The sequence below is a fragment of the Sorex araneus genome, chromosome 9 (assembly GCF_027595985.1).
Source record: "Sorex araneus isolate mSorAra2 chromosome 9, mSorAra2.pri, whole genome shotgun sequence".
Lineage (NCBI taxonomy): Eukaryota > Metazoa > Chordata > Mammalia > Eulipotyphla > Soricidae > Sorex > Sorex araneus.
Window position 1 is genome coordinate 12,504,379 of NC_073310.1, and position 27,114 is coordinate 12,531,492.

Below are 27,114 nucleotides of genomic sequence, written 5' to 3' on the forward strand. Positions count from 1 at the left end.
TAAAGCGTCCGTGCGCGCCCGTTGGCCGGCCGCCGCCGCCGCCGCCTCCTCGCTCCACCCCCGGGACTCGGAGAGCGGGTCCGGCCCTCGCCGCCGCTCCCGAATGCCCCCCGAGAGGAAGTCGCAGGTGCGGGGAGGCACCTGGTGGTCCTGGACCCGCGCCCTCCTTGACACACACACACACGCACACACAACCCCCCGCCGCGGGGAGCAGAGGGCGCCCGCGCGGAACTGTCGTTGCGCGGAACTGTCGCGGCGCGTCCCGCCCGGACGCCCGAGCAGGCGCACCCGGGGCAAGATGGCGGGCGGCCGGCGGCCGCGGCCCCGGGTCTGGCGGAGCTCGGGGGTGTCGGGCTGAGGCGGCGCTGGCTGCGGCCCCCCCCGACCCCACCCCGAGCGGAGGGGCCTCGCGCGGATCCAGGTGTCCGGCCTGCGGGTAGCGAGCGGGAGCCGGGGCCCGGGGGGGCGGGGGCGGCGCCCGCGTCCCGGGAGGCGGGGGCCGGGGGCTGGCTTCCGGGCCGCCGCCCCCTCCCCGCGCCGCCCCCGCTCGCCCGCGGCCAGTGAGCGGATGCCCGGGGCGGGGGTGGGGCGTGGGAGGGGGGGCGGCGAGCGTGGGGTCTAACCGCGGTTTGGGGGGAGCCCGGGAAGAGACCCCCAGTGACCCGAATGGGAGTTGGACTCCGCGCGGACCCGGGTGCGGACCCTCGCCCCTCTCTGGTTTCGTAGAGACCCCCCCCCCCACCTGCCGCCGCCGACCCCCAAGGCGTCCACGATCCGGTGGGTCTGGTCCTGGTGCAGCCCCAGCCGACCCCGCTGCTCTGGAGCTAGATGTGGGTCCAGGTCCGGGACCCCCCGCGCGCGGGCAGCAGTGCCCCCCCACCACCACCTGCGTTTGGGAGATGGGGTCGAGACGGACCCCCACTTAGATCCGGGGCTGCCGTCAGTGCCGACGGCTGTCAGAGACCCCCCCAGATGTGGTTGCCGGCTCTGGTTTTCCTTGGGGGCCACACGCCAGTGGTGCTCAGGGCTCACTCCTGCCTCTGTGCTCAGGGACCGTCTTGGGGGGATGAGGGGGTCCCTACCTGGAGCCGGGCATTGAATGACCCCCGGTGGCCCGAGTTGCAAAGCCACCTTGGCTGCTCTGCTGCTCTGACCCGCTGTTGTCTGGCTCTAAAGGACTGACCCTCGTGTGGTCCATCTCAGCTCCTCGGCCCAGTCTCGGTCCAGCATCTCTGACACATACTCGGTCTGAACACGAGGAAGTGACGGTTTAGTCTCCGCTGCCCCTGTTCTTCCCACCGACAGAAGGAGGGTCTTTGGGGGCCTCACCTGTGGACAGTCCTCTCCGGGTTGGCATGCTCTTGTCATTCTCCTCCGTGAAGTTGGCCTCATCCCATAAAAACTTTTTTTAAGCTAATTTCATGGAAATACAGAGGGCTAGGGGGTAGGGGGGGAAGTCCTGACTCCCAGTAGGGAAAATCTTGCCTCTGCACCAAGTAATAGTTCTCAGCCTGGACTGTGGGCCGTCGTGCTCCGTGGTCTGCCCCAGTGCTAGATGAGGTCACTTAGAAGCAACTTGACCCAGAGCAGGACTCCCATCAACATGTCTTACTGGGGCTTCTGCAGCCATCGTGGCTGTCGGCCATCTCGCATTCCGAGGGAGGCTCAGCTGAGGTCTTAGAAGGACAGAGGTGGGCCAGGGCGGTGGCCCGCTGGTGGAGCACACACCCGCATACACCTCCCACGTGGAGCCCTGGGTTCTAGCCCTGCATTGTATCCCTTCTCTCCCCCACTCCCCTTCCCTCCCAAAGAGAGAAGTATATGTTTCATGTAATTCCAGGGAGGAAGAAGGTGCTGTTGTTACCTTCAGTTCATAGATAAGAAAATCCAGGCCCAGGAAGGGGAAGTAGCTTGACCAAAAGAGGAGAATCTGGGTTAGAGTGGAAGAGTGGGGCTGGAGAGATGGTGTGGCGATTTCCCCCGCCTGTAGCCAACCGGGCTCAATCCCCAGCGTCCCCCTGGAGTTCCCCCCCCCAAGCACCACCAGGCGTAGTTCCTTAATGCAGAGCCAGGAGTAAGCCTGAGCATTGATGGGTAGCACTGGAGCACTGACATCCTGTGGCTCATTGCATTTGCTCGAGCGGGCACCAGTAACGTCTCCATTGTGGGACTTGTTACTGTCTTTGGCATATCGAATACGCCACGGGGAGCTTGCCAGGCTCTGCCGTGCGGGCGGGATACTCTCGGTAGCTTGCCGGACTCTCTGAGAGGGACTGAGGAATCGAACCCGGGTCGGCCGCATGCAAGGCAAACGCCCTACCCAAAAATTGAAAAAGGGGTTTCGGGAAGAATGAAGAGAGAGAGTCCTTTCTCAAGGCCAAAGCTTTTTTTTGTGTTTTATATGTGTTTGTTATAATGGCTGGGCTATAGTCAACGCTGCAGGTAAAGCAGGTGAGGAAGGACTCAGAAAAACAGCAGCTTTGGGGCCCAGATCTATAGTACAGTGGGCAGGACACTTGTCTTGGCCATGATCCACGAGCACTGAGCTAGGAGTAAGCCCTGAGCACAGTTGAGTATGGCCAAAAAAATAAAACCCAAGGAAACTGCAGCTTAGTTTGTCCCAGTGCACAGCCAGGGAGAAGCCGGTGAACCACCGATCTGCCAAAAAACACAGGTGTGGCTGTCAGGTGCCGGCCCGAGGGCCAGTGCTCAGGCAGGCCTCGGTTCACATCGAGAAGCAGCGCTCTGCTGCGGGATGTCAGCAGACTAACTCGGGGCATCGCTGAGGGGGTGACGGACCCCAGGAAGGTTCTTTCTCTTCCAAGGCCGTCAAGTCCGGGGACCAGACGGGAGGCTTTGTACTTGTGCGGTGCGTGTGCTCCGTGACGGAGCTACAGAAGCTGGGCTCCTGAGAAAAGCAAACTGTGCTAAATAGGCAGCTGGTGACGGTCGGTGCCGTTTCCCTCGTCTGGCCCCGCTCCCAGGAGAGACTGCGGGTGAAGGGAAGCATCCCCTTGCTCCTGGCCTGGGCCTTGCTTCTTGGCAGTTCTTAGGAGCTTGAGGCCGCTGCTGTGTCTGAGCAGAGCACCCAAGCCACGGGGGTGCCGAGGGGTATGAAAGACCGTGGTGTCCACGGGCTGTCCAGCGTCCAGCCGCGTTTCCTACCCAAATGGAACTTCGTGAGTTCCAGAGCAGCTGGGAGCCCAGGCTGAAGGGGGCTGAGGGAGGAAATCTAGGTGCATCTCGGAAAACAGCCCCTGGGCCCCGTGGTGGTCCTGGGTGGGCCTCAGCCCGTCCACAAAGTCTCAGCTCACGCCCTCCTCTGGCCCCAGCTCTGGGTGGCCCCACCGTGTATGGGCCAGGCCACCCCACCCCTCTGTGTGTTTCCTGTGGGAACTACACGAGACGGACTGAGTGGGGCCAAGGAGGGGACTCAGTGGTACCCCGCGTGCCCCGCTGTGAGACGCCCTCGCTGTGGGTGCTGACTTCGGCCACCGCCCTGCCCAGCGGCCGCGGGCGCTGCTGTCTTCCCCCCTTCTGCACCCCAGTTCTTTGCCCTTTTCCAGGGTGTCACTGGGATCTAGGCGGGTTGCTGGCCAGCTCCCAACCCTCCACTTTTCTAGGCTCTAGACATTTTTCCATCTTGTTAAATATGCAGTTTTCAGTGGCTTTTAAACATATCCTCGGCTCTGGCTCTGTTGTTCTCGTTTACCAAAAACTTTTTGGGGACAATATGGCAACTGTTCCCTTTAAAGTACAGCCTCGGGGAGATGCAGTTTGACATTTAGATAAGGTTCCCAAAGTAGGTGATAACCCTTGCCAGGGGCACTGGAATGGGGGGGGGGGGCGAAGGGGTGGGAAGTGCCCTCAGGCGTGTTTGGTGGGTGGGGTACTATTGTTTATGTGCTTGGAGATTTCCAAAAGGGCATTGAGTGACTATTTTTCCCCCTGAATAGGGGGCGGCAGGCCAGATGCTAACCAAAGCCCTTAGCTGGATCTGGTGTGTGCAGGGCCCAGAGTGGCTCCCCTGAACTGTGTAGCCACCACAGCATTGCAGGATGTAGCCCCGGTGGTCCCCAGCACTTCTGGGTAGCTCCCCCCCCCAAAAAAAAAAACACCCCAAACACATTAAGGAGGACAAGAATGTTTTTTGAACAGCCATATTGCATTCACTCAGAGAGATCTTTGATGCCCAAGGCTGGAGCAGTAGCATAGCAGTAGGGAACTTGACTTGTGTGTGGCCGACCCAAGTTCGATCCCCAGCATCCCAGTAACAACCCCCCTCCCCCCCAAAAAAAATACTGCCAGGAGTGATCCCTGAGTGCAGAGCCAGGAGTAACTCCTGAGTACCATCGGGCATGCACAGCCCCCCACCCCCCATATTTGATGTCTAACCTCTAAGACCGTAACCTGACATCTGCGTTGGTTTCCTTCCCCACAGACTAGCTCCTCGGAAGCCAGAGGCAGCCCTCAGCGTGCGCAGTGCGAGACCCCTGATGGTGCCCCGGCGTTGCTGTGACTCCGGCAGCCACTCAGGTGAGAGCTCGGCGGGGGTGTGGGGGGGCGCTGGTGAGGGCCCCTCTCTGCACTCCGGGGGCGGTGGGGGGGGGCTACTGTTAATTTGTTTGCGGAGTCCCAGCCCCGCATGTGGGAAAAGCCTGGCTGGAGCAGATGGGAGTCGCCCCGGAAAGGGACCCTGGAGGGTGACCGGGGAGGGGCCTCGCGTGAGCCTTTTTCCCCACCATGAGGCTTTCAGACGGGTGTGACCGTGAGTGGGGAAGGCTGGAGAAGAGCTCGATTCCCAGGCAGCCGGGTTCCTGGGTAATTCATTGCGAGGCCTTTGCCGGTGCGGCTGATGGTAGGCCACAGCTGGGACACTCTCGGGCACCGGAGGAGAGAGCGGAGAGCCCAGTGGTGACCCGAGCACAGGCCGAGCATGCACACGGCCCTGCGTGCTCGTCCTGGCCCCGCAAGCCTCGCTCACATACTGCCCGGTGTGGCCCCGGGGCACCCATGCTCCGCCTGGCCAGGCACCACTCTCAGCGGCCCCGTGAAAAATAGAAGGAAAAACAAGAAAAAGCGCCTCCAGTGAAAGAGTCTGTGCGCCAGTGCTGTGTGCCCGGGCCGCCGGCCTAAAGTATCTCCTTGGGAAAAGCTAGTCGCTGGCGAATCAGGAGAAAAGAAATGCGTGTGTAATTTAGAGCCTTTGCCAGAAAAGGGCTTGTCTGTGAGCGGGAGCTGTCCGGCCCCGAAATAGTCCTGGGAGGATGGAATAGTAAGGCACGGACAGTGTGTAACACGTAAAAGTCAAACTTAGTTGAATGGGTTGTCTTGATTCCATAATCAAATAAATATTTGCTTATTTAGCATTAAAATATATATATTTTTTCTTTTTGGGTCACACCCAGCCATGCACAGGAGTTACTCCTGGCTCTGCACTCAGGAATCACTCCTGGCGGTGCTCAGGGGACAATATGGGATGCTGGGATTTGAACCTGGGTCAGCTTCGTGCAAGGCAAACGCCCTACCCACTGTGCTATCACTCCAGCCCCATAAAATATAAATTTTTATGGGGGAGATTTTTTTTTTCTATGCTGAGCACAAGTGGCAATGTTGTTAAGTGAATGAATACAGATATGCTGGCGATAATCATGTTCCTTTTTTTTTTTTTGCTTTTTGGGTCACACCTGGCGATATACAGGGGTTACTCCTGGCTCTGCACTCAGGAATTACCCCTGGCCGTGCTCAGGGGACCATATAGGATGCTGGGATTTGAACCCTGGTCGGCCTCATGCAAGGCAAACGCCCTACCCGCTGTGCTATCTCTCCAGCCCCAATCATGTTCCTTTTTTTTCTCTTTTTGCCTTTTTGGTCACACCTAGCAATGCTCAGGGCTTATTCCTGGCTCTGCACTCAGGAGTTACTCCTTGCGGTGCTTGGGAGACCATATGGGATGCTGGGGATTGAACCCAGGTCAGTCACATGCAAGGCAATTGCCCTACCTGCTGTGCTATCGCTCCGGCCCTCCTCTCAAGTTTTGGTAAAATAAAAGTCATTTTTGTTTTCATATTCCCCTCCCCCCCCACGCTTTGGTTTTTGGGTCACAATTGGCAGTGCTCAGAGCTAAGTCAGTTTTCAGGGTTCACTCCAAGTAGTGCTCAGGGGACTATATCGGATGCTGGTGGTTGAACCCAGGGGAGCCACCTGCAAGGCAAGTGCCCTACCGGCGGTGTGATTTCCCCAGCCCCGTGAAAAGGCTTTCTGGTTTGCTGGTGGCGAGAGGGAAGTGGGGGTGGAGAAGGGCCGCAGTCCTGGGGCTGGGGCCGGGGCCAGGGCTCCTGCCGGCACCGGGGCCACTCCAGCCCTCTGGACTGTCACTGTCAAACGCATCGGTGTTGGCTTTCCCGGCACCGTGGACAGCCCTAGGGAAACCAAGTCTCTGAGAGCCGCTGACTTACAGGGTGTCTGGTTTGAATCAGAAGTTTCTAGATGGGCTCAGTTCACGGTTATGTTTTGTTTTCAGTCATTAACCCAGACCTGTGCCAGGCACTCTGTGCTTCCTTGAGAAAAATGCAATCACTGCATCAAGGGGGAGACGGGCCTGGTCTTGGTGAGGTGCATGACGGGAGCCAGAAGGAAACCGGGCCGTGTGCCAGGAGAGCTGTTAGCACTCGGCCGGGCGCGGGAGGGTCCTGAGTACTGCTCTGCTGCCGCCCGCGCCCCTGCCCGTCTGTTGCTCCAGAGACCCCTCCTGGGCGTGTTCATGCCAATGACCAAACCCCGGCTTCTCACCCTTTCCCCTTGCAGGGTTTGTGCAAGTTTGCAAACATGTTCACCGTTTCTCAGACCTCGAGAGCATGGTTCATCGACAGAGCCCGCCAGGCTCGAGAGGGGAGGCTGGTGCAGAAGGAGCGGGAGCGGGCGGTGGTGGCAATCCAGGCCCACGTCCGGGGCTTCCTCTGTCGGACTCAGCTGCGGAGAGGAATCAGGTGGGTCCCCTGTGCTCCTCAGCCTTGTTCTCCTTGCTCCCAGGCGACCACAGGAAAAGATTGCAGTTTCTTGTATACGCTTGAGAAGCCTTCCCGCTGCTGTGACCTCCTCATTGAAAGTGCTGTCGTTATTGGGGAGGGGGAGATAAGTAGAACTCAGTGGGCTGCAACGCTTGCTCTGCATGCGAGAGGCCAGGGTTCAATCCCAGGATCGCATGATTTCCTGAGCACCGCCGAGGAGTGGGTCTGAGCAGCGTGCAGGGAGAAGCATCTGAACACTGCTGGGTGTGGCCCTCCCCCCAAAACAAAAATAATAATACTTTTTTTAACCTTTCCTAGGAGAGAGATTGATGACTATTTTGAAGACGATGACTCTGGGGCCAATAAAAGAAGTGCGCTTGGTATTTTTAAGATTGCCAGGAAACTGCTATTTGTGTTCAAATTTGAAACGGATGATGAGGTAAGATAACGGTAGGAAACTTCCATCACGCCAGCTCTCTGCCGGGCCTTATTCTCAGCGTTTCATACAGACCCGCTCAGGGCGTCTCCACGGCAGCTCTTGGACTGACTCTCCTAGCTGCACTCCCGGAGTCTCTGTGTTCTTTCCACACTGACTGTTAGGGGTCTGTGTGGGCCTCAGATGCACGCGGAGCTGTGGTGACCATGGCAGTGGGTGGGAGGGGACATTTCCTATGTGACGGGGGCAGGTGCTGCTGGCCCCCAGCCAGTGGAGGACCCAGTACTCTCTGAGTTTTCTCCACGGTGCTGGGGAAGCTTTGTACTTATTTTCTGATTTGTAAAACTTGGACTCAGTGGCTGACTTGTCTCTTCTGATTTTTTTTTCACATAGATTAAAACAAAATAGTTTTTTGCAGTTCTAGAATTTGCCTAGATAACAAAGCTGCAGTATGAAAATCAGTAGGTATAGAAAATCAGTTGACGGGAACGTTGTCGTATCTGATCGCGGGGCTGTCAGGTCCTCGTCTAAGAATTTATTCAGCTGTTTGTTGCTTTAGAAGGTGCTGCATGGCTGCGCGTGCAGCTGCGCAGTCCAGGGACTCCAGGATCTATGGTCTAGGCCAGTGCATCCCCGTGGTGGAGGCTGTGGGAAGTGGGCATCCGGGTGGCTGCCAGGGCTGCCGGGACTCGGGGGGTTGGGGGGAAGCTACCCACCAGGACTCTGGGAAAAAAACAAACAAACAGTAGAGTTCTCAGCCTGGACACAGGTACCTGGCGTTATTCGCAGCTCGGCGTCTCTGCAGAGAGTCTCTGTGAAGTGGATATGTGAAGGGCTCAAGAGTTGAGCCTGGGCATCGACACTTCTTTTGAATCCTATAAACCGGACAAAACGCACCTCTGGGATGAGACCGATCTGTAGAAAAGTCCAGCTCCCGGGACGCAGCCAGTCACTGTCATAGTCCCAGCTGTGCATTTGGGGCAGCGTCTGTGCTGCCTCGGAGGGTCAGGCATGTGCCGTGCACCATGCTCTACCAGGCGGCGGGGTGGCACAGCCCCCAGGAAAACAAGGCAGACAAGGTCTCTACCCGCCGGGCCTGGCAGGAGAGCTGCCCCGGGCTGCAGAGGACGAAGCTGCAGCTCAGTGTGGCAGGCCCTCAGGGGGTGGACACAGGCCCAGACTAGCCAGAGAGGGAGTGGTGTCCAGTTTCCACCACACTCTCGCATTTCAAGGTTCTGAGTGGCCCCACGGCTTTGTGACAGGCAGGGGTCTGTACCCACGGTGCTGACGAGCTGCAACTGGGAGGGCAGCGTTTGGGGACCAGCTGGCCTGCGGGGATCCAAGCCCAGTGCCCCAGGGTGGTCCTGATTTCCTCAGGCGCCCTGAGCTGTGTTCTGTGAAGTGAGCCGCGTCTGCAGCACCCGGGAGGGCTCGTGCGGCCTGTGGGCCCGCCGTGCGGGCGCCTCTCCTTACCTTTCCGGGCCTCCATTGGCACGACCCTAAGGAGAATAAATGTGACCCTGGCAGGGCGCCTGTGCACGCCAGGTGCCACCACACCCTGGCACCCCTCTCGTGCTCATGTCTCGCTGTGGAAGCTTACAGCTCCTGTCCTGCCTCTCCGCAGAGATTTGAGAAGTTGTGTCGCTGCATCCTGAGCAGCATGGACGCTGAGAATGAGCCGAAAGTAAGTGGGCTGGGGGCGGAGAGTCTCCTGCGCATCCTGCAGCCAACCTGCTCGGCTCTGCAAGTTCCTGTAGGCTGTTAGGACTTCATCACTGTGGGGCCTGAGGGTAGTGTGGCGGGTAAGGCAATTGCCTTGCATGCAGCCACCCCAGATTCAATCCCTGGCACCCCTCATGGTCCCTTGAGCCCGATAAGAGTGACCTCTGAGCACTGCTGGGTGTGGCCCCCAAACCAAAAATAATAATAATGATAATAATAGTAGTAGGACTTTGTCACTACACACACAAAAGCAAGTAAACAGTGGATTGAAAACTTTTACCACGTACAACTGACTCCCTCAACTGCATTGCCCACGAAGCAGGGTTCTGCTCTTAGCTTCTATCGGGATGGTCAGTTCCCTTATTCTGCTATTTTCTCCCGGGTTTAGCGTTTATTTATTTATTTAATTTTTTTTTTTCTTTTTGGGTCACACCCAGCGCTGCTCAGGGGTTACTCCTGGCTTTGCACTCAGGAATTACTCCTGGCAGTGCTTGGGGGACCATATGGGATGCCGGGGACCGAACCCAGGTCGGCCGAGTGCAAGGCAAACGCCCTACCCGCTGTGCTATCGCTCTGGCCCCATCCTGGGTTTAGCATTTAAATAGGTCCCACTGACTACTTGCTCATCCGTCCACCCTCGCTCCCCACTGGCACCCGCCCTTCTTCCCGGGTCCCCGTTCTTGCCGTCCACCCTCCCTCCCCGCTGGCACCCGCCCTTCCTCGTGGGCCCCCATCCGGGAGCTGCAGCAGAGCAGCACCAGCCTCTCTCTGCCCGTCGCATTTCTCTTCCCTCTTTGCAGATGTCGTACGAGTCCCTTGCCCTCTCCAAGGACCTGACCCTCCTGTGGATTAAACAGATCAAGGACATCCTATGGCATTGCTGTGAGTTCCTTCAGCAGCTCAAGGTAAGAACAAATGAAACGAATAAAGTGCCGTGAGTCAATCCTTCCCACTGGGGGCCTTGTCGGGAACTCCCAGAGTCCTGTGGTTCCCTAATGGCAGTACCTCTGGAGAAGCCCGTCAGCCCCTGGCCACAGCCCCGTTCCAGGGGCACACGAGATCCTGGGGCCAGCTGGAGCCCTCCCACGTGAGCCAGTTAGGAAGGTGTCTTCTAAACGGTGTCTGCCATGGTCTGGACCCAGGGGCTCCGTCATCTCCTTCCCACCCGTTTGATGTAATGGGCACTTTATAGCCTTTAGAAGTGTGCCCAGACGGAGCCCCGGCCTGGCCACACTGGCAGCACGTGCCGGCTAGGCTGAAGGAGAGCGTCCGGCTGAGGACCTAGTCTCTACTCTGGCCTCGGAGGACGAGTGGAGGGAGGGGCCGCTGGCGTCACTTCCTGTCCCCCGCTGCTTCAGCGCCTCTGTTGGTTGTCCTGACATCGCGTCACCACTGCCTCTTAGCCAGGCCTGCGCGGTCTCCGCAGCAGGCCGGGAGTGGAGCAGGGCTCCCAGGGCGCAGCCTGGGAAGGGAGCACGTCCCGGCCGGCCAGCAGACAGGGACGCCGCGCTGCAGAGGGACAGACAGACTTGCCTGGGGCTGTGCCTCTAGCGAGTGAGCCCTGGAACCTCAGTTGCACTTCTGCTCTTTGGCTCCGGTCCAAGACCTCAGCCTACATGCACACGCACATGCACACACACACACACATGCTCATGCAGACACACACATGCACACACATGCACACATGCTTTTGAAGCCGTCAGGCCAGCCCTGATTGTACTCCTGTTCCAGGAGCTCATGAGTCTCCATCCCAGAAGGATTTCAGGCTCTGCGGTCAGGCGCCCGTGGGCTGGAGCCCTTGTTGTTGAATTCCTGACGTGATCCTTCCCCAGGAGACACAGTTGGGTCCCACTGAGAATAGCGACTCACTGACTTGAGCCTGAGTCACTCTCAGAGAAGTTGTGAGATGAAGAACACCCCTCTCTCTGGAACTGAGGGCCCCGTCCTTTTTTAGTGGGGATGGTTTGGCCACACCTGGCAGTGTTCAGGGGCTATCCCAGGCTCTGTGCTTGGGGGTGGGGGGGTATGTGGTACTGGGGAGGAGGGCAGGTCTCTTTTGGTTATCATCGTTGTTACGGGTCACACTCGGCAGTGCTCAGGGGTCACTCCTGGCGGTGCTTGGGGGACCCTATGGGATGCCGGGGATCGAGCCCTGGTCGGCCGCGTGCAAGGCAAGCTCTTTCTCTCTGGCTCTGGAGGCCACGTCTCTTAACTCGGCTCTTTCTATTGTTGGCAGCCTGAAATTTTACGCGACTCCAGACTTGTGACGCTGTACCTCACAGTGCTTGTCACCTTCACAGACACTTCCACCTGGAACATTCTCCGGGGCAAAGGTAAGTGGGGTTTGCTTCCGAATCTTGGCTCGGGCCTGGGCTATGGTCCCACGTGTGGAGACTCCCAGGGTCCCTGGTGCCCCGAAAACAAGCCCTTCCCTGGGTAGACTTTCATAGCGAGCTTGGAAATCTTCGCTGGTGTTGGAGAGACTTCTTTTGGCTTTTGGGTCCCACCTGGCAATGCTCAGGGCTTACTCCTGGCCCTGCACTCAGGAATCACTTCTGGCGGTGCTTGGGGGACCGTAGGGATGCTGGGGATCAAGTCCGGGTCGGTTGCATGCTGGACTGTGCTACCACTCTGTCCCCTGAAGAAGCAGTTTTAGAGTCTGGAAGGTGGCTCCAAGGGCTAGAGTGTGCGAGCACCCACAGAGGCGTGTCGCTGGCCCAGGCACCAGGCTGTGGCGCCCCTACCACCCCTGTTGTTCTAATGGCAGCGTTTTCACCACCGTAAGCTTTAGGTGGAATCCCCGAGACCCAGACACACACCCCAGAGCTGCCTGCCAGACAGTGCCGCACGCAGGAAGTGTCTCTCCTGCCCCAAGAGACATGAGCTAGTGGCACAGGCCCCCTGCCTCAGTTTCCACAGCTCCCACAGCGCCTCAGCCGCCGAGCGATCAGGTACTTGCTGTGCCACAGTCGCTTCATCAGGAGAGCCCGTTGGCAGCAGATGAGCCTGTTGGCCCACCCGAACCGTGTTGTGCGGTGGCTCTTCCGGGGGCTCGGTGCTCGGGTGCCCTGGTCTCTGACGTCATTTCTTCATCCGGCCAGCAAGTGCCAGCCCGCCAGCCCCTGAGAGAGGAAAGGTCACTCTGTGAGGGGCGCCTGCCTCCACTCGCAGAATTCAGAGCCGGGGGGGCGCCGCTGGGGAGAGGCCGCTCTGGGCTTGGCCTGGGAGTAGTGGGGGGAGTGGCGCCCGGGGCGGCCTTGCGTGCTGGGGCTCAGACGTTCCTGAGGAAGTGACATTTCCGAGCAGGAGGAACACTGTCACTCGCAGTGAGATGGGGACAGGACTGCACGGCAGAGGGAATGGGGATGTCAGGGCGTCAGTCTGACCCGGGGAGTTGACGCTCGCTGAGTGCTGGGCCCCAGCAGGGAGCATCCAGAGAGGGTAGGGCACTGCAGGCCCTGGAGCAGGCCCAGGCGTGACACGTGGGGGGAGTGAGGGGACCGTCCCCCGAGGTGGGGCGCTGGGGCCGGCCTTCTGGGAGAGCAGCGTGTCTGGGGCCGACGGGTCCCTGTGGCCTCCTGCCGGTATCCACCACTCCTGAGTCTCCGGGGACTTTCCTCTCACACGCTTTTCTTGATTTAGGTGAGAGCCTTCGGCCAGCCATGAACCACATCTGTGCGAATATAATGGGACACCTCAACCAGCGTGGCTTTTACCCTGTGCTCCAGGTCCGTGCCCGGCCTTCCCCTGGGGCTCCGTGCTCCGCTCCCGCACCTGCGCCCTCCCGCTGGGTTTCTGGTCTTCCCGGGGCACTTGTGCCACACTCTCCTCTCCTCCGTTCCTCCAGCCTGGCTGCCCTGTGGCTCGAAGGCCAGCGACTCTGGGACCCCATTTTTTTCAGTACACTTGGGCTGCAGGACCAACCCGGTCACGTTCAGGCTCCTTGCGGACAGGGACATCCAGTTGGCGTCTGGGATGGTCTTGCTAGCTCTGTGCCCACAAGCCGCCTCACCGCCACACCGAGCCTTCCAGCAGCCTGATTGCTGTCTAAGGGCCATGGGGCTGGGGACGTGGCTCAGAGGGCTGGGGGCTGCTTCCCCTGTGACTCGGGTCCATTCCTGACACCCCATAGTCCTCTAAGCACCGCTAGGCGCGACCCCCAAGCACTGGCAGTTGTGAGCCCAACACCCAAAGGTGAAATAAGGAAAGACGAGTACTTGGAGCTCTGGTCTAGAAGTTCCGCCGGCTCAGCTCCTCCCTCGCTCCCTCGGAGCCACTCCCGGTGGGTCAGAGCAGAGAGGGTCAGGCCCACGGTTCACCTTAGTGGGGCTCTGAGTTCCCCTCCAGAATCATTGGGGTCTTGAAATTTTGTCTGGTACTCATTTTTCCACCTGTCATTTTGCAAATGTGTATTATTTGGGGGCTGGAGTGGTATTACAGCAGAGAAGGCATTTGCCTTCCATGCGGCTGACCCAGGTTTGATCCCTGGCACCATACGGTGCTCAGGAGTTACTCCTGGCAGTGCTCAGGGGACCATCTGGGATACCAGGGATAGAATGTGGGTCGGCCATGTGCCAGGCAAGGCTCCTGCTCTCTGTACTCTCTCTCCAGCCCCTTCCTTTATTCATAAACATTCCTATGTATGCTTTTTTTTTTTTTTTTAATTCTTAAACACCCATTTTATCTTAGTGTTTTCTTTTTCTTTTTTAAATTTTTTTAGTTACTGGGGCTGGAGCAATAGCACAGCGGGTAGGGCGTTTGCCTTGCACGCGGCCGACCCGGGTTCGATTCCCAGCATCCCATATGGTCCCCTGAGCACCGCCAGGAGTAATTCCTGAGTGCAGAGCCAGGAGTAACCCCTGTGCATCGCCAGGTGTGACCCAAAAAGCAAAAAAAAAATAAAATAAAATAAATAAATAAAAAATAAATTTTTTTAGTTACTGTGAAATTGCCATTTTTTTTCCTGATTGTGTTTCAGGCATACATCCTTTCAACACCAGTCCCTTCACCAGTGTCTACTTCCCTCCACCAACTCCACCCCCCCCCGCCTCCCCCCTCCAGCTTGCCTCTGTGAGAGGTCCTTTTTACATATGTAACTCCCAGCACTGCTTTACAGCACTTTGTTCATAGGGGTTCATTCATAACCCTTTGCCAACCTTTAGCATCATCCTTCCCCATAGTCTTTCAATGTATCTTCCTTTTTTATTGAGTCACCGTGAGATACAGTTATAAAATTGTTACCTATCAAGTCTCAGTCATACAACACTATCCCCTCAGTAGTGCACATTTCCCACCACCAGTGTCCCCAGTTTCCATCTTGCCCACCTCCCCCCCATCCCCCAGAGACTCTTTCAATGTCAAATTAACTCCAGGGCCTGACACTAGTACAGCAGGGAGGACATTTGCCTTGCACTCAGCCAACCCAGGCTCAGTCCTCTGCATCCCTGGTGCCCCCTCCCCGCCCCCCTGCCAGCACTGCCAGGAGTAATTCCTGAATGCAGGTAGGAGTGACCCCTGCGCACTGCTGGACATGGCCCAAAAACAAAACCAAAAACCAAAAGTAAAAATGACCCGAAGGGGCTGGAGCGATAGCACAGTGGGTAGGGCGTTTGCCTTGCACGCGGCCGACCTGGGTTCGATTCCCAGCATCCCATATGGTCCCCTGAGCACCGCTGGGGTGATTCCTGAGTGCAGAGCCAGGAGTAACCCCTGTGCATCGCCAGGTGTGACCCAAAAAGCAAAAAAAAAAGACCCCGAAGTCTGCATCCTCCCCTGACCAGTCAAACCGTCTCTTTCAGATCCTGCTGACCCGTGGCCTGGCTCGATCCCGGCCTTGCCTGTCCAAAGGCCCGCTGACGGCCGCCTTTTCCCTCGCCTTGCGGTAAGCAGGGGTGAGGCTGCCGGCCCTCCCCGCAGGCTCCCTCTGGGTGAGGAATGACAGGAGGTGTTGGTCTGGGTGTGAGTGGCCCATCTGGGTTGGCTCTTTTCCTTTCTGTCTTGGGCCACGCCTGGTGGTGTGACTTACCAGGCTCGCGTTAAGTCTTACTCCTGGCTCTGTGCTCGGGGGTCACTCCTGGCAGGACTGGGAGAACCAGAGGTGGTGCTGGGGATTGAACCCGAGTCGGCCGTGCGCGGGGCCAGCTCCCTCCTTGCTACGTGTCACCCTGACCCTGCTCTTGTTCTTTCCCGTCCCTTTCCTTGCTGCCGAGGTTGCCACGCTGGGCTCTCACACTTGCATGTGGTGCCTGCGGCTCCTCTGGATGGGGTGCTCGCCTAGGTGCTGGTGGGCGTGGCGGTCTCTCCAGTCACAGTGCTCTCGCAGTCTGCTTGTCGCACTCACCAGAGCACTGCTCAGCACCGCTTCGCTCCTCCACCTCCCTCTCTGTCCCTTTTCTGCTCTTTCTCTGTCTCTATTCCTCCTCCTCCCTCTCTGTCTCTTTGGGTCAGTGCTGTCAGAGCTCTCAGTATCGCACCCCCCCGGGACAGTGCTCGCACACACCGGGGTGGGATGCCCTGGAGGTGACACGCACTTGCGGTGCCAAGGGTCCCCGATGGCAGAGTCACCAGGAGCAGATGTGGTAGCTGTGGGCGGTACTGGGCATTGGATCCCGGCCTCCACACAGCAGCAAGGCGGGCGCCTTACTTACCCCGAGCTCCCACCACCACCAGAAATCCTGAGCATTTGCACTTCGCTTTTGCTTTCTCTTTTCCTCTTTTTTTTTGTTTTTTTAATTTTGTAGCTTTGGTTTTTCTTTTTTCTTTTGAGTCCACACTAGGCAGTGCCCAGGGGATGCTCCCAACTTGGTGTTTGGAGATTGGTCCCAGAAGTGCTCCCCGAAGAGCCCAGGCCCCCCCATCTCAGCCTGTGCTCTAGCCCTGTGAGCCGGCACCTTGGCCCCCTGCTGTTCCTCTCTCTGCCTCTCTTTGCCTGTCTGTGTCTCTCTGTGTCTTTTTACCTCTCTCTCTCTGTCTCTCCTTCTTCTTTTTTTTTTTTTCTTTTTGGGTCACACCCAGCGATGCTCAGGGGTTACTCCTGGCTTTGCACTCAGGAATTACTCCTGGCGGTGCTTGGGGGACCATATGGGATGCCGGGGATCGAACCCGGGTCGGCCGCGTGCAAGGCAAATGCCCTAACCGCTGTGCTATCACTCCGGCCCCTCTGTCTCTCCTTCTTTCTCTGTCCTCTCTCCTCTTTCTTTCTGTCTCTATCTTCTCCCACTGCTCTGTCTCTATTGCTCCCTTTCTAATCTGTCTCTGTCTTTCCCCTCAGTTTCTCCTCTCTCCCGTCTCTCTTGCTTCTCTCTTCTCTCACTTTATCTCTGTCTCTCTCTGTCTCTTGTCTTGCTCACCATGGTTAGGGGAGCTTTTCCATCTTTCACTCTGCCAGGGGCTCAGATACAGTTTTGCCATTGGAGTGCTTCCTTGTGAGACCGAGGAAGTCTGAGAGGTGGAGGAGCCCCAGAGGGGCGAGCATGAGGGTGACGGGACCGTGTCAGAGCACGGGCTTATCAGACATCCTGCAGACATCTTTCTGTGTCCAGAATGGACTCGATGTTTCTTCACAGAAACTACGCCCGCAGTTCTGGGCACGATCAAGTTTAACGAGTTCTATCTCGTGGGGTGTGTGCAGAGGGGGCTTTGGCCCCCCACCTGGCTGTGCTCAGGGCTCTGGACTGTGGTGCATGCCGGGTGCCACCTGCTACCCCCGGCCGGAGCCAGGGCTCCCCTGTGAGCACCACCGGACTGGAAGCAGGAGAGAGCGCATCCTCTTGTAAGCGTCACACGCTTGTTTCCTGCCTTGAGAGAGGGGGTGCCGCGTCGTCTTCGGGCATTATGACACCTTGGTACAAACAGGTTTCCCGGGTAGCTGGTTCACCACAACTCCCACAGCTGAGTCACCTGTTGGAGCATCTGGCTCCAGCAGCGTCGCTGGTCTCCTGGGTCTGCCCCGGGCCCTGGGCTAGAGCTGACTCAACGCCGGCTCCTCCTCCATCTCCCGAGAGCACAGACCTTCCCTCCCTGTCTGGCGGCTGCGCCTGCCCCACTGTGCCTCTGATTCCCAGTGTGAATCACCGGGAGAGTTCAGCCCCCAGTGTCCTCCATATTTCTTCCCCTTTAAACTGGGGGGGAAGGGCAGAGTGATAGGACAGCGGGTAGGGCACTCACCTTGCACGCAGCGGACTTGGCTGTGATCCCTGGTGTCCCATCTGGTCCCCTGAGCCCGCCAGGAGTGGTTGAGCGCAGAGCCAGGAGTAAGCCCTGAGCTCTGCCAGGTGTGGCCCAAACACAGCAACCACCAAGAAAATATGCAAGGCTTATTTTCGGGAGGTTAGGTGCTTGCCGTGCATGCAGCTGAACTTGGGCTCGAATCCCAGCGCCACATATGGTCTCCCACGCACCACCAAACCCTCCCCCGGGAGAATATTACAATATCCATGGTTTTGTTGTATTTTTGTGCTAAAGAGCGTTGAGTTGCTTGTGAAGGGCAGATTGCTCAAAAGCCTTTTTTTTTTTTTTGCAGTACATTCTGTGAAATTGAACATGATCAGGAACTTTGTAAAATAAGATCCTGGGGTGGGAGGTGGGGAGGAGCAGTAGCACAATGGGTCGGGCATTTGGCTTGCACACGGCTGACCCGGGTTTGCCCATGGTCTCCAGGCCAGGTCAGGTGTGAGCACTGCCAGGTGTGGCCCCCTCTCCTCAAAAAACATTTAAAATAAGATACTCCGTGATCTTGCCACGCAGGGCCAGACTGAGCGTAAGATACCCAGTATGTTTAGGGGCGGTCCCCAAATCCCGAGGCACAGAGCACTGCGCTCATGGGCTGTGTGTTATTCTGATGCCCACGGGCACTGGTGACACCTCACTACTTCCTCTTGTCTCCGTGTTGACGATCTCAGATGACGACCCTGGGGCTGAGCCATGAAGCCACTGGCCCTTGGCCACGCGCTGGGAGGGGCCGGCCAGGAATCAGCCCCACTCCTCGCTCCTCCTCTTTTTTTTTTTTTTTTTTTTTGCTTTTTTGGGTCACATCTGGCAATGCACAGGGGTTACTCCTGGCTCTGCACTCAGGAATCACCCCTGGCGGTGCTCAGAGGACCATATGGGATGCTGGGAATCAAACCCAGGTCGGCCGCGTGCAAGGCAAACGCCCTACCCGCTGTGCTATTGCTCCAGTCTGCTCCTCCTCTTTTTGCCGAATATTCCGGGCACCTTTTTATCTGCTAAGAGGAGGGAAGCACAAGTCTTGGGTGGCTGCCCCGGGGATCCCTTCATGCTGGCTCGGCGCCGACATCCCTCTGGGCTTCCTGTGTGCCCGGGCCTGGTGGCATGCTGCGCTGTCTGTTGGCAGAGTTCTTGGCTGCACCTGTCTCTTCCCGACCCGTGCCCGGGCCTGCCACGCTCTGTGACCCACATGTGACGTGTGCCCTGTTAGATGTGCGGCTGACTTGTGTTCGTACCCTCTGCCAGCAGGGTGCCTGCACCCAGGGCGGACTGGCCAGACGCAGCCAGTGTCCCGCTCGGGAGGCCACCGGTAGGAAGTCAGGGACAGCTACCACTTCGGGTTCCTCTTGGTGGCTGTTAGGAACAGAGTCACGACGGAACATAGATGGGACGTTTTCGTATGATGACAACGTTCGTGTTTCCGTTTTTCTTGGCTGCCTTCCTAGGTAGAATTGCCAGGTCCAGTGAGATCACTGTGCTTAACTTCTGGGTTTGGGTTTTTGTGTGCTTGGGGGACACCCAGCTACACTCCGGACGTACTGCTGGCTCTGCTCAGGAATCGCTCCTGGTGGTGCTTGGGGGGCCATGTGAGACGCCAGTTCCTGAATCCAGAGACGCTGCATGGGAGGCCTGCGTCTCACCCTGCTCTCTCTGTCCCCACACTGAAGAACTGGCTTCCAAAACAGCTGCCCCACTGGGCATTCCCGCTGGTCCTGTGCGGTTCACCACGGTCTCATCCACATCTGTTCCCTTATTAGTGCCAGCGTACTGGGTGCAAAGTGGTAGTTTACTGGCTTTTTGAAATACTGTGAAGTTTCATGTTAACCGTGTTTCCATGACTTATTAGCCCTTAGTATATTTCTCTCGGGATGGATGCGTGGGTCTCCAAATGCTATCTGTTCCTTTGCCTGTCTTTATATATTTTGGTTTGGGGGCCATACTCAGCAGTGCTCAGGGCCTACACCTGGCTCTGTGCTCAAGGCTAACTGCTGGTGGGGCTCGGTGGACCATATGCAGTGCTACAGTGCTACACTCCTGGCTCTGTGCTCAGGAATCACCCTGGGGGTGCTGGGGGACCATGTCAGGGATCACTTCTGATGGACTTGGGGGACCCTATGGGGTGCTGGGGATCGAACTCGGATTAGCCGTATGCAAGGCAAGAGCTCTCCCTGCTGTGCCATCTAGCCCCTCCGGCCCTGGATTTTGGTGGTGTCGGGGCGGGCGTACAGCGCCTGTCCGTGTGGGAGCTCGTGCCCTGCCGCTGAGCTGCAGCCTGTTCACCCCAGATGTTTGGGTTTGGTTTTTGGTTTTTATTTTATTCTTCTTTATTTTATTCTTCATAGGACTGGAGTGATATCACAGTGGGTAGGGCATTTGCCTTGCACGTGGCCAACCCGGGTTCAATTCCTCTTTCCCTCTCGGAGAGCCCGGCAAGCTACCGAGAGTATCCCGCCCACACGGCAGAGCCTGGCAAGCTCCCCGTGGTGTATTCGATATGCCAAAAACAGTAACAACAAGTCTCACAATGGAGACAGTACTGGTGCCCACTCGAGCAAATCACTGAGCAATGGGATGACAGTGATACTGTGATATTATATGGGGCTGGAGCAATAGAAGAGCGGGGAAGGCACTTGCCTTGCTGCAGCTGTCCGGGTTTGGTCCCCAGTATCCCATGTGGTCCCTGAGCACCACCAGGAGTGATCCCTGAACATTGTAGGGTGTATGGCCAAAAATAAATAGATAACAAAGTTTACTATAGTGTGCACATCCTCTCAGCAATAAAACTTCCAAAGTGATGTTTTCATGACTGCATCTTATAATCATATGTCACTGAATCAGCCATTCTTTGGTGGATATTCCCATTTTCCTTGAAACTACGTTTGAAATTTTATTTTTCATTTTTTGGGGGCCATATTGATGATGCTCAGAGGTCACTCCTGGCTGTGCACTCAGGAATCACTCCTGGCAGTGCTGGGGGACCATGTGGATGGCTGGGGATCGAACCTAGACCGGCCACATGAAAGGCAAGCGCCCTCCCCACTGTCCTGTGGCTCCAGCCCGGGAAAGTCCTTTTCCATTTTCCTGGAAGCACTGGGAAGCGGGCTGGAGAGATAGCACAGCGGGTAGGGCATTTGCCTTGCATGCGGCCAACCCGGGTTCAAATCCCAGCATCCCATATGGTCCCCTGAGCACGACCAGGGGTAATTCCTGAGTGCAGAGCCAGGAGTAACCCCTGTGCATCGCCAGGTGTGACCCAAAAAGCAAAAAAAAAAAAAAAAAAAGCACTGAGAAGCGCCCTTTCAGGGTCCTGCAGGGGGGCATGAGTGGGCTGGCCCTTTCCTCCGGGCTGCCCCGAATGCCTGCTTGAACGGGGCCGTCTGTCTGTGTCTAGCCCTGTGGTCGCAGCGCAGTTCTCAGACAATCTGCTCCGACCGTTTCTCATCTACATCATGTCCGTGCCTGCCCTCGTGACCCACCTCAGCACCGTGACCCCCGAGGTAAGGAGGCTCCGTCTCACACGTAACAGCAAGTCCGAGATTCAGAACAAGAAAAGCAGAGGTTTGCTCTAGTCCATTCCCATCCGCTCCTCATTTCCCTCTAACTTCGGAGCAACACTGCTCTCACCCGGGAAAGCTTCACCTACTTTCCTCGTGGCAGTGAATGGCCCCTTTGGCTTCGGGGGGCCGGGGTGGTGACGTTTCTGCTCTGTGGGGAATTCTCCCCGTCCCCTGCTCCAACTCTGTGCCCTTGTTCACAGCGCCTCGGCATCTTAGAATCGCATGACATGCTCCGTAAATTCATTCACTTTTTAAGAGATGAAAATCGATGCTGTGACGTGTGTGAAAGTTTGGAAGGATGCCATACCCTTTGCCTGATGGGTGAGTGGGACCGGAGTCAGTCTGCATTTGGGAAGCCGGGAGAAGCCCGAGGGTTTGGCACTTCACCAGGGTGGAGATCACGAGTTGTTTTTAGGAAAACTTGGAAGTGTTGACAGTGAAAGACGTGTATTCAGAGGGGCAGTTAAAAGAGACGCAAAAATCTCAGAATCATCTGGAAAATATGCCAACCTGGCAAACTAGTTGAGTGACTGTAAATCAGTGTGAAATACCAGCCGTTAGCCTTGGCAGTTAATGGAAAATGAAAAACCTGGCAAGTTGCCTAGAAAATTCTTATCTGGAGCAAGAGGGGGATTTGTGGGGGGCTGAGGTCAGGCCAAGGTCTACCTCCTAGGTTATACAGTGCTATTACTGGAGGAAGAAAGGGGTTGTAGTTAGAAGTATTTGAAAACAGCAGTCATAATTCTCATGGTTAAATAAGAGGTTAACTTTGAAACGAGAAATATTCTTGGGGATAAATGTTAAAGGTAAATTAAGGTAAGTGTCTTGGGTCAAAACTATAGCACAGCGGGTAGGGTATTTGCCTTGCATGTGGCAACCCAGGTTTGGTCCCTGGCATCCCATATGGTCCTCCAAGCACCACCAGGAGTGATTCCTGGATGCAAAGGCCTGAGCTTTGTTAGGCGTGACCCCCACAAAAGGTTTTTTTAAAAAAAGAGCTTTTGTGCAAATCATGTAACTTTGGTTTTAACACCATTGTATAATTGTATAATAGTTTCCCAAGATAATTAAATATGCTTCAAAAGGTCATTTCTGGGCCAGAAATTTAATATAGCTCAGTGGTAGAGCATGTGCCTTGTATTGTTGAGGCCTTAAGTCACTGGCACACATACCCCCCCACACACACACATATTTACACACAGTGTTATTTCTTATGTTAACCCTTGATTTTAAAACACTAGTGTAGGGGTTGGAGCAATAGCACAGTAGGTAGGGCATTTGCCTTGCACGCAGCTGACCCGGGTTCGATTCCCAGCATCCCCTATGGTCCCCTCAGCACCGGCAGGAGTGATTCCTGAGTGCAAAGCCAGGAGTAACCCCTGAGCATCACCAGGTGTGACCCAAAAAGCAAAATAAATAAATAAGTAAATAAATACTAGTGTAAGCCAAGAGACAGTCCGTGTTGATGGCGAATGGTCCTGGTTTGAGTCCTGGCATCACATATGGTCCCCTGAGCACCTCCAGAAGTGACCCCTGAGCCCAGAGCCAGGATACTAAATTTCACACACTGCCCTATGTCTCACGGTTTCCATATTGCTTCATACAGCTCTCCGGACAAGAGCAGGGACCAGGGGGCCGAGAGGGAGCACAGCATGTAGGTGTCTCCCTTGCCTGGGGCTGACCCAGGCTGCCTGACACCACGTAGGGTTCCCGGAGCCCTGCCAAGAGTGAGCACTGAGCACAGGTAGTGGCCCCAAAACAAGAACAAATGAAGGAAAAATAGGGATCATTATTTTAGTCTTAAATAGACAAGCAGTTTCCCCAAATTCGTGCCACTGGCACTTGGGGTGGGGGTCCTAGGACAATCCAAGGAGTCATAGTAACCTCAGGTGCCCCAGAGGGGGAGCTTTACTCTGTGCTTGAAGGAGGTCGATTTCCAGGAAGGTTTTTCTTGGCAAATGGATCACGTAGGCCAATGGCTTTCTGACAGGAAGATTCAAGAGAAGGGTGCTTTGCATAGCTTGTATTTTTTTTTTCATTTTTATTTTTATTTTGGTGGTGGGGGGTGGTGCAGGCTTCATACCCAGCAGTGCTCAGGGGTTCCTCCTGGCTCTGTGCTTAGAAATCATTCCTGCCAGTGCTCAGGGAACCACATGAGATGCTGGGGATCGAACCCGGGTCAGCCGCGTACAAGGAGAGCAACCTCCCTGCTGTGCTGTCACCCCCCCACCCCCGTGCCCTGTAGCTCGTCTGAGGCAGAACTGGGGTTTGAAAGCCGGGGGTCTGCTTTTCACCCTTGCGCCTCCCAGCAGCATTGGGGGGTGGGGGTGGGGGTGGGGGGCTTCCTCCTCTCACTCAGAGACAAGGTTGCTCGGGCCCAGGCCGGCCCGCCTGCACCCGGCACACTTGGCCTTCTCTCCTTGCAGGCAACCTCCTGCACCTGGGCTCCCTCAGCCCCCGAGTGCTGGAGGAGGAGGCGGATGGGTTTGTGAGTCTGCTCACCCAGATGCTGTGCTACTGCCAGCGGTACGTGTCCCAGAAGAAGTCCAACCTAACCCACTGGCACCCCGTCCTCGGCTGGTTCTCCCAATCTGTAGACTACGGGTGAGTACCCAGGGCTGAGTGCTGCCTCTCCTGCCTCCCCCCTCTCCCCGCTGCCCCCTGCCCACCGCCTTTCCTGCCTCGTCCCCACCACTGTCCCCTCCCCCTGCCCCCGTGCTCCCCTGCCCACCACCTCTCCTGCTATTGCAGTGTCTGTTGTTTCTTTTAAAAGTAGCACAGAGGTTGTATAGAATACAGTTGACATGAAAGGAGACAGAAAATCATTCTAGAATCCTACTGAGAGAAGCAGCGTGAATAACTCTTTCTGGTTTTTTTTCTGCCTATCGGTATCAGTGGTTTGGTTTTTTTTTTTCCCTCCTACAGAAATAAGATCATAACATTTGGTATTTTGTTCTTTGCAGTTGTCAGATTAGGATCCTAATCTCCTGGGGCCACAGTGTTAGTACAGCTGGGAGGGCGTTTGCCCTGCATGCAGCTGACCGGGGTTTGATGCCCGGCTGTCCCATATGGTCCCTGCAGCACCGTCAGGAGTGACTCCCGGGCACAGAGCCAGGAGTAACCCCTGGGCACTGCTGGGTGTGGTACAAAACCCAAAACACAACACAGAAAAAGGAACCTTCACTCTCAGTATGGTCTTGTCTTCAAGATCACTTCTAAGAATGGCCTAGACTGTTGTATGGCGATGCTTAGTGCAGCTGGTACCTTCAAGGAAATAGGAATCAGCCTGGGGCCTCTCCGGGCTGTGGGGAATAAACAAACACTGTTGATGTGACCTCGGAGACATTGAAAACATGAGACTAGGAGAGTTTAAGGGCAGTAGCGCAGATCTGGAAACAGAATCTGTATGGGGGCGGCCCGAGAGATGACGGGTCTGGGGAGCAGGGGCAGAGGTGCCAACCAGCCGGCTGCTTCTTAATAGTTCTCCAGGGTTCTGGCGGCAGAGATTGGCATCAGCTAAAATGCCTCCTTGGGGCTGGAGCAATAGCACAGTGGGGAGGGCGTTTACCTTGCACGCGGCTGACCCAGGTTCGATTCCCAGCATCCCATATGGTCCCCTGAGCACCGCCAGGAGCAATTCCTGAGTGGAGAGCCAGGAGTAACCCCTGAGCATCGCCAGGTGTGACCCAAAAAGCAAATAAATAAATAAATAAATAAAATGCCTCCTTGCCAGAGAGGAGGGGCAGCTGCCCCACCTCTGATGGAATCAGTAGGAGCCCCTTCACCTCCCTTTGCTCGGGGTCGGACGTGTGGAGGTGGTTGCACGAGGGCTGAGCCGGGGTGAGGCCGGGAGGGGTGTCCTGAGCCGGGAGGAGACTGGGCTGAGGTGTGGAGGAAGGGGAGCACTTCTAGGCAGGGCAATCCTGGAGCGGGCTGAGTCGGGGTGGCCGGGAGGGGGCGGGCAGCCCGGCAGGCCTGCGATGGCTTTGGTCAGCCGAGCGGTCAACAGGAGGGCAGGAGGAGGAAGCGCAGACAGCATCTGGGTGGCGGAGGCCTGGGCAGGGCAGCTGTTGGCAGGGCGGGAGGTGTGGAGCAACCGAGGAGGAGGAGGAGGAGGAGGAGAGAGGTCAGCGAGCCGCCTCGCCGGCCGTTGGAGGATGGTTCTCCGTGTCGGTCCTGTTGTTCTGGTCTTATTTCCCTCGCGGCTCCCCTGGCCGTGCGTTTAGTCAGCACTCACATGCCTGTTCTCCTTCCCCCAGCCTCAATGAGTCTATGCCCTTGATCACCAAACAGCTGCAGTTCCTGTGGGGGGTGCCCCTGATCCGGACCCTCTTCTGTGACATCCTGAGCAAGAAGCTGCAGGAGAGCCAGGAGCCAGCGCCGGTGCCGCCCGCGTCCCCCCAGAACGTGCTTCCTGTGAAGAGTGAGTGGCCCGGCGGGCCCAGCCCCTGCGCTGCGGTTCTTCCTGGGGGACGCCCCTGACCTCGCTTAGCAACCACACTGGCAGGAAATCTGTACAGAATGGACGAGGACGGGGGACTGGGACCAGGCTGGGGAGAGATGGGGACAGCGCCCTATGGTTGCCCCCCGGGGGACCACTGTGGTGATCTCCGAGCTCCGCTTGGCTCCGAACGAGTATTCAAAAGGACTTGTGGGAGCCTTTTCCTCATCACCAGGAAAACTGCTTCCCTAGAGGAAGTGGATCTTCTCTGAGTTCCTGATCATGCCCTCGGCGGGGCTCTAAGGGGGTACAGGATCACTGGCCTTTTCCTCTGCTTCCTGGTGGGTCACAGCGCCATCCTGGAGCTGTCACTAGAGTAGGCTTAGGGCCTCAAACTGCAGCAGCACATAAACGGGGAGGCTTGGAGTGGAAGGAGGGGGGGCGGAGAGACAGAACGGCAGGTAAGGCACTTGCTCGGCACTGACTCGGGTGGCTGACTCGGGTCTGAGCTCCAGAACCACATGTGGTTCCCTGAGCACTGTCATGAGTGTTCCCTGAGTACCATGCCCCAAAACACACTTTTTTAAAAAAAATTTTTGGGGACCAGAGTGATGGTCCAGCAGGAAGGGCATTTGCCTTGCCTGACCCGAGTTCAATCCCCGGCATCCGATATGGTCCCCTGACCACCACCAGGGGTAATTCCTGAGTATTGCCAGGTGTGACCCAAAAACCAAAACAATAGGGGCTGGAATGATAGCATAGCGGGTAGGGCGTTTGCCTTGCACTCGGCCGACCCGGGTTCAAATCCCAGCATCCCATATGGTCCCCTGAGCACCGCCAGGAGTGGTTCCTGAGTGCAGAGCCAGGAATAACCCCTGTGCATCGCCAGGTGTGACCCAAAACCCCCCTCCAAAAAAAAAACCAAAAACCAAAACAATAAAAGAACATTTTTATTTGGTTTTGTTTTGGGGTCACACCCAGCTATGCTCGGGGCTTACTTGACTCTGCGCTCAGGGATCACTCCTGGCAGAGCTCAGTGGACCGTATGGGATGCCAGGGACAGAACCTGGGTTGGCTGCTTGCAAGGCAAGCCTCTCCCCACTACACTATTGCTCCGGGTCCCCTTTTTCAAATTTTAAAATAGAAGTGGAACGCAGCCCGTGCGTTCAGAGTACACGAAGTCAGTGCCCAGCCTCTGTGTAGAAACACGGAACGTTGGCGCTCAGCCACGCCCACTACCTTTGCTCCTGTTTTCCTAGAATAGAGTCATCAGGTTTATTTATTTACATTTTGGTCTTCATTTTGTCTTTCATCATAATTTTTTGTTTTACTTTCATGGGTTCAGAGTACAGGGGGACAGGAAAAGAATCCCAGGTAAGAATGAGCTATGCTGGGGCTGGAGCAGCGGCACAGCGGGGAGGGCATTTGTCTTACATGCAGCGGACGTGAGTTTGCTCCCTGGCATCTCGGTATGGTCCCCGGAGCACCGCCAGGAGTCATTCCTGAGTGTGTAGCCAGGAGCAAGCCCTGAGCATCACTGGGTGTGGCCCCAAAACAAAAACAAAGAAACAAAGAGAGCAATACCTGACTTGTCCTGAGAGGTTGTTTTCTTCCCCCATGGCCCGAACCTATCTTTGGGTTGGAGGTAAACAAAACACTATTGTCAGTCCTCCCCCCAAGGACCACTCGAGTCCAGGGCAGCCCCCGCAGTGGCTGTTCCTG

The 27,114-nt window shown here is 56.6% G+C and overlaps 1 protein-coding gene across 3 annotated transcripts in view; it reads left to right on the top strand.

The window, feature by feature from the left end:
* Window positions 1–30: 30 nt before the first annotated feature.
* The window catches only part of UBE3B (ubiquitin protein ligase E3B), a 49,630-nt gene continuing 22,546 nt past the window's right edge, over window positions 31–27,114 (top strand). The window contains exons 1-13 of one of the 3 annotated variants that reach the window (XM_055146640.1): window positions 31–127; window positions 4,442–4,536; window positions 6,808–6,989; window positions 7,329–7,449; window positions 9,071–9,130; window positions 9,969–10,073; window positions 11,405–11,501; window positions 12,811–12,896; window positions 14,967–15,049; window positions 20,786–20,891; window positions 21,152–21,272; window positions 23,378–23,555; window positions 25,211–25,374. In XM_055146640.1, coding sequence (XP_055002615.1) covers window positions 6,829–6,989; window positions 7,329–7,449; window positions 9,071–9,130; window positions 9,969–10,073; window positions 11,405–11,501; window positions 12,811–12,896; window positions 14,967–15,049; window positions 20,786–20,891; window positions 21,152–21,272; window positions 23,378–23,555; window positions 25,211–25,374 — 1,282 coding nt within the window. In that variant the 5' untranslated portion in view covers window positions 31–127; window positions 4,442–4,536; window positions 6,808–6,828. Of the gene's footprint in view, window positions 128–276; window positions 437–4,441; window positions 4,537–6,807; window positions 6,990–7,328; window positions 7,450–9,070; window positions 9,131–9,968; window positions 10,074–11,404; window positions 11,502–12,810; window positions 12,897–14,966; window positions 15,050–20,785; window positions 20,892–21,151; window positions 21,273–23,377; window positions 23,556–25,210; window positions 25,375–27,114 lie in introns of those variants that run through there. The other 2 variants (XM_055146637.1, XM_055146639.1) reach the window with 2 other exon arrangements.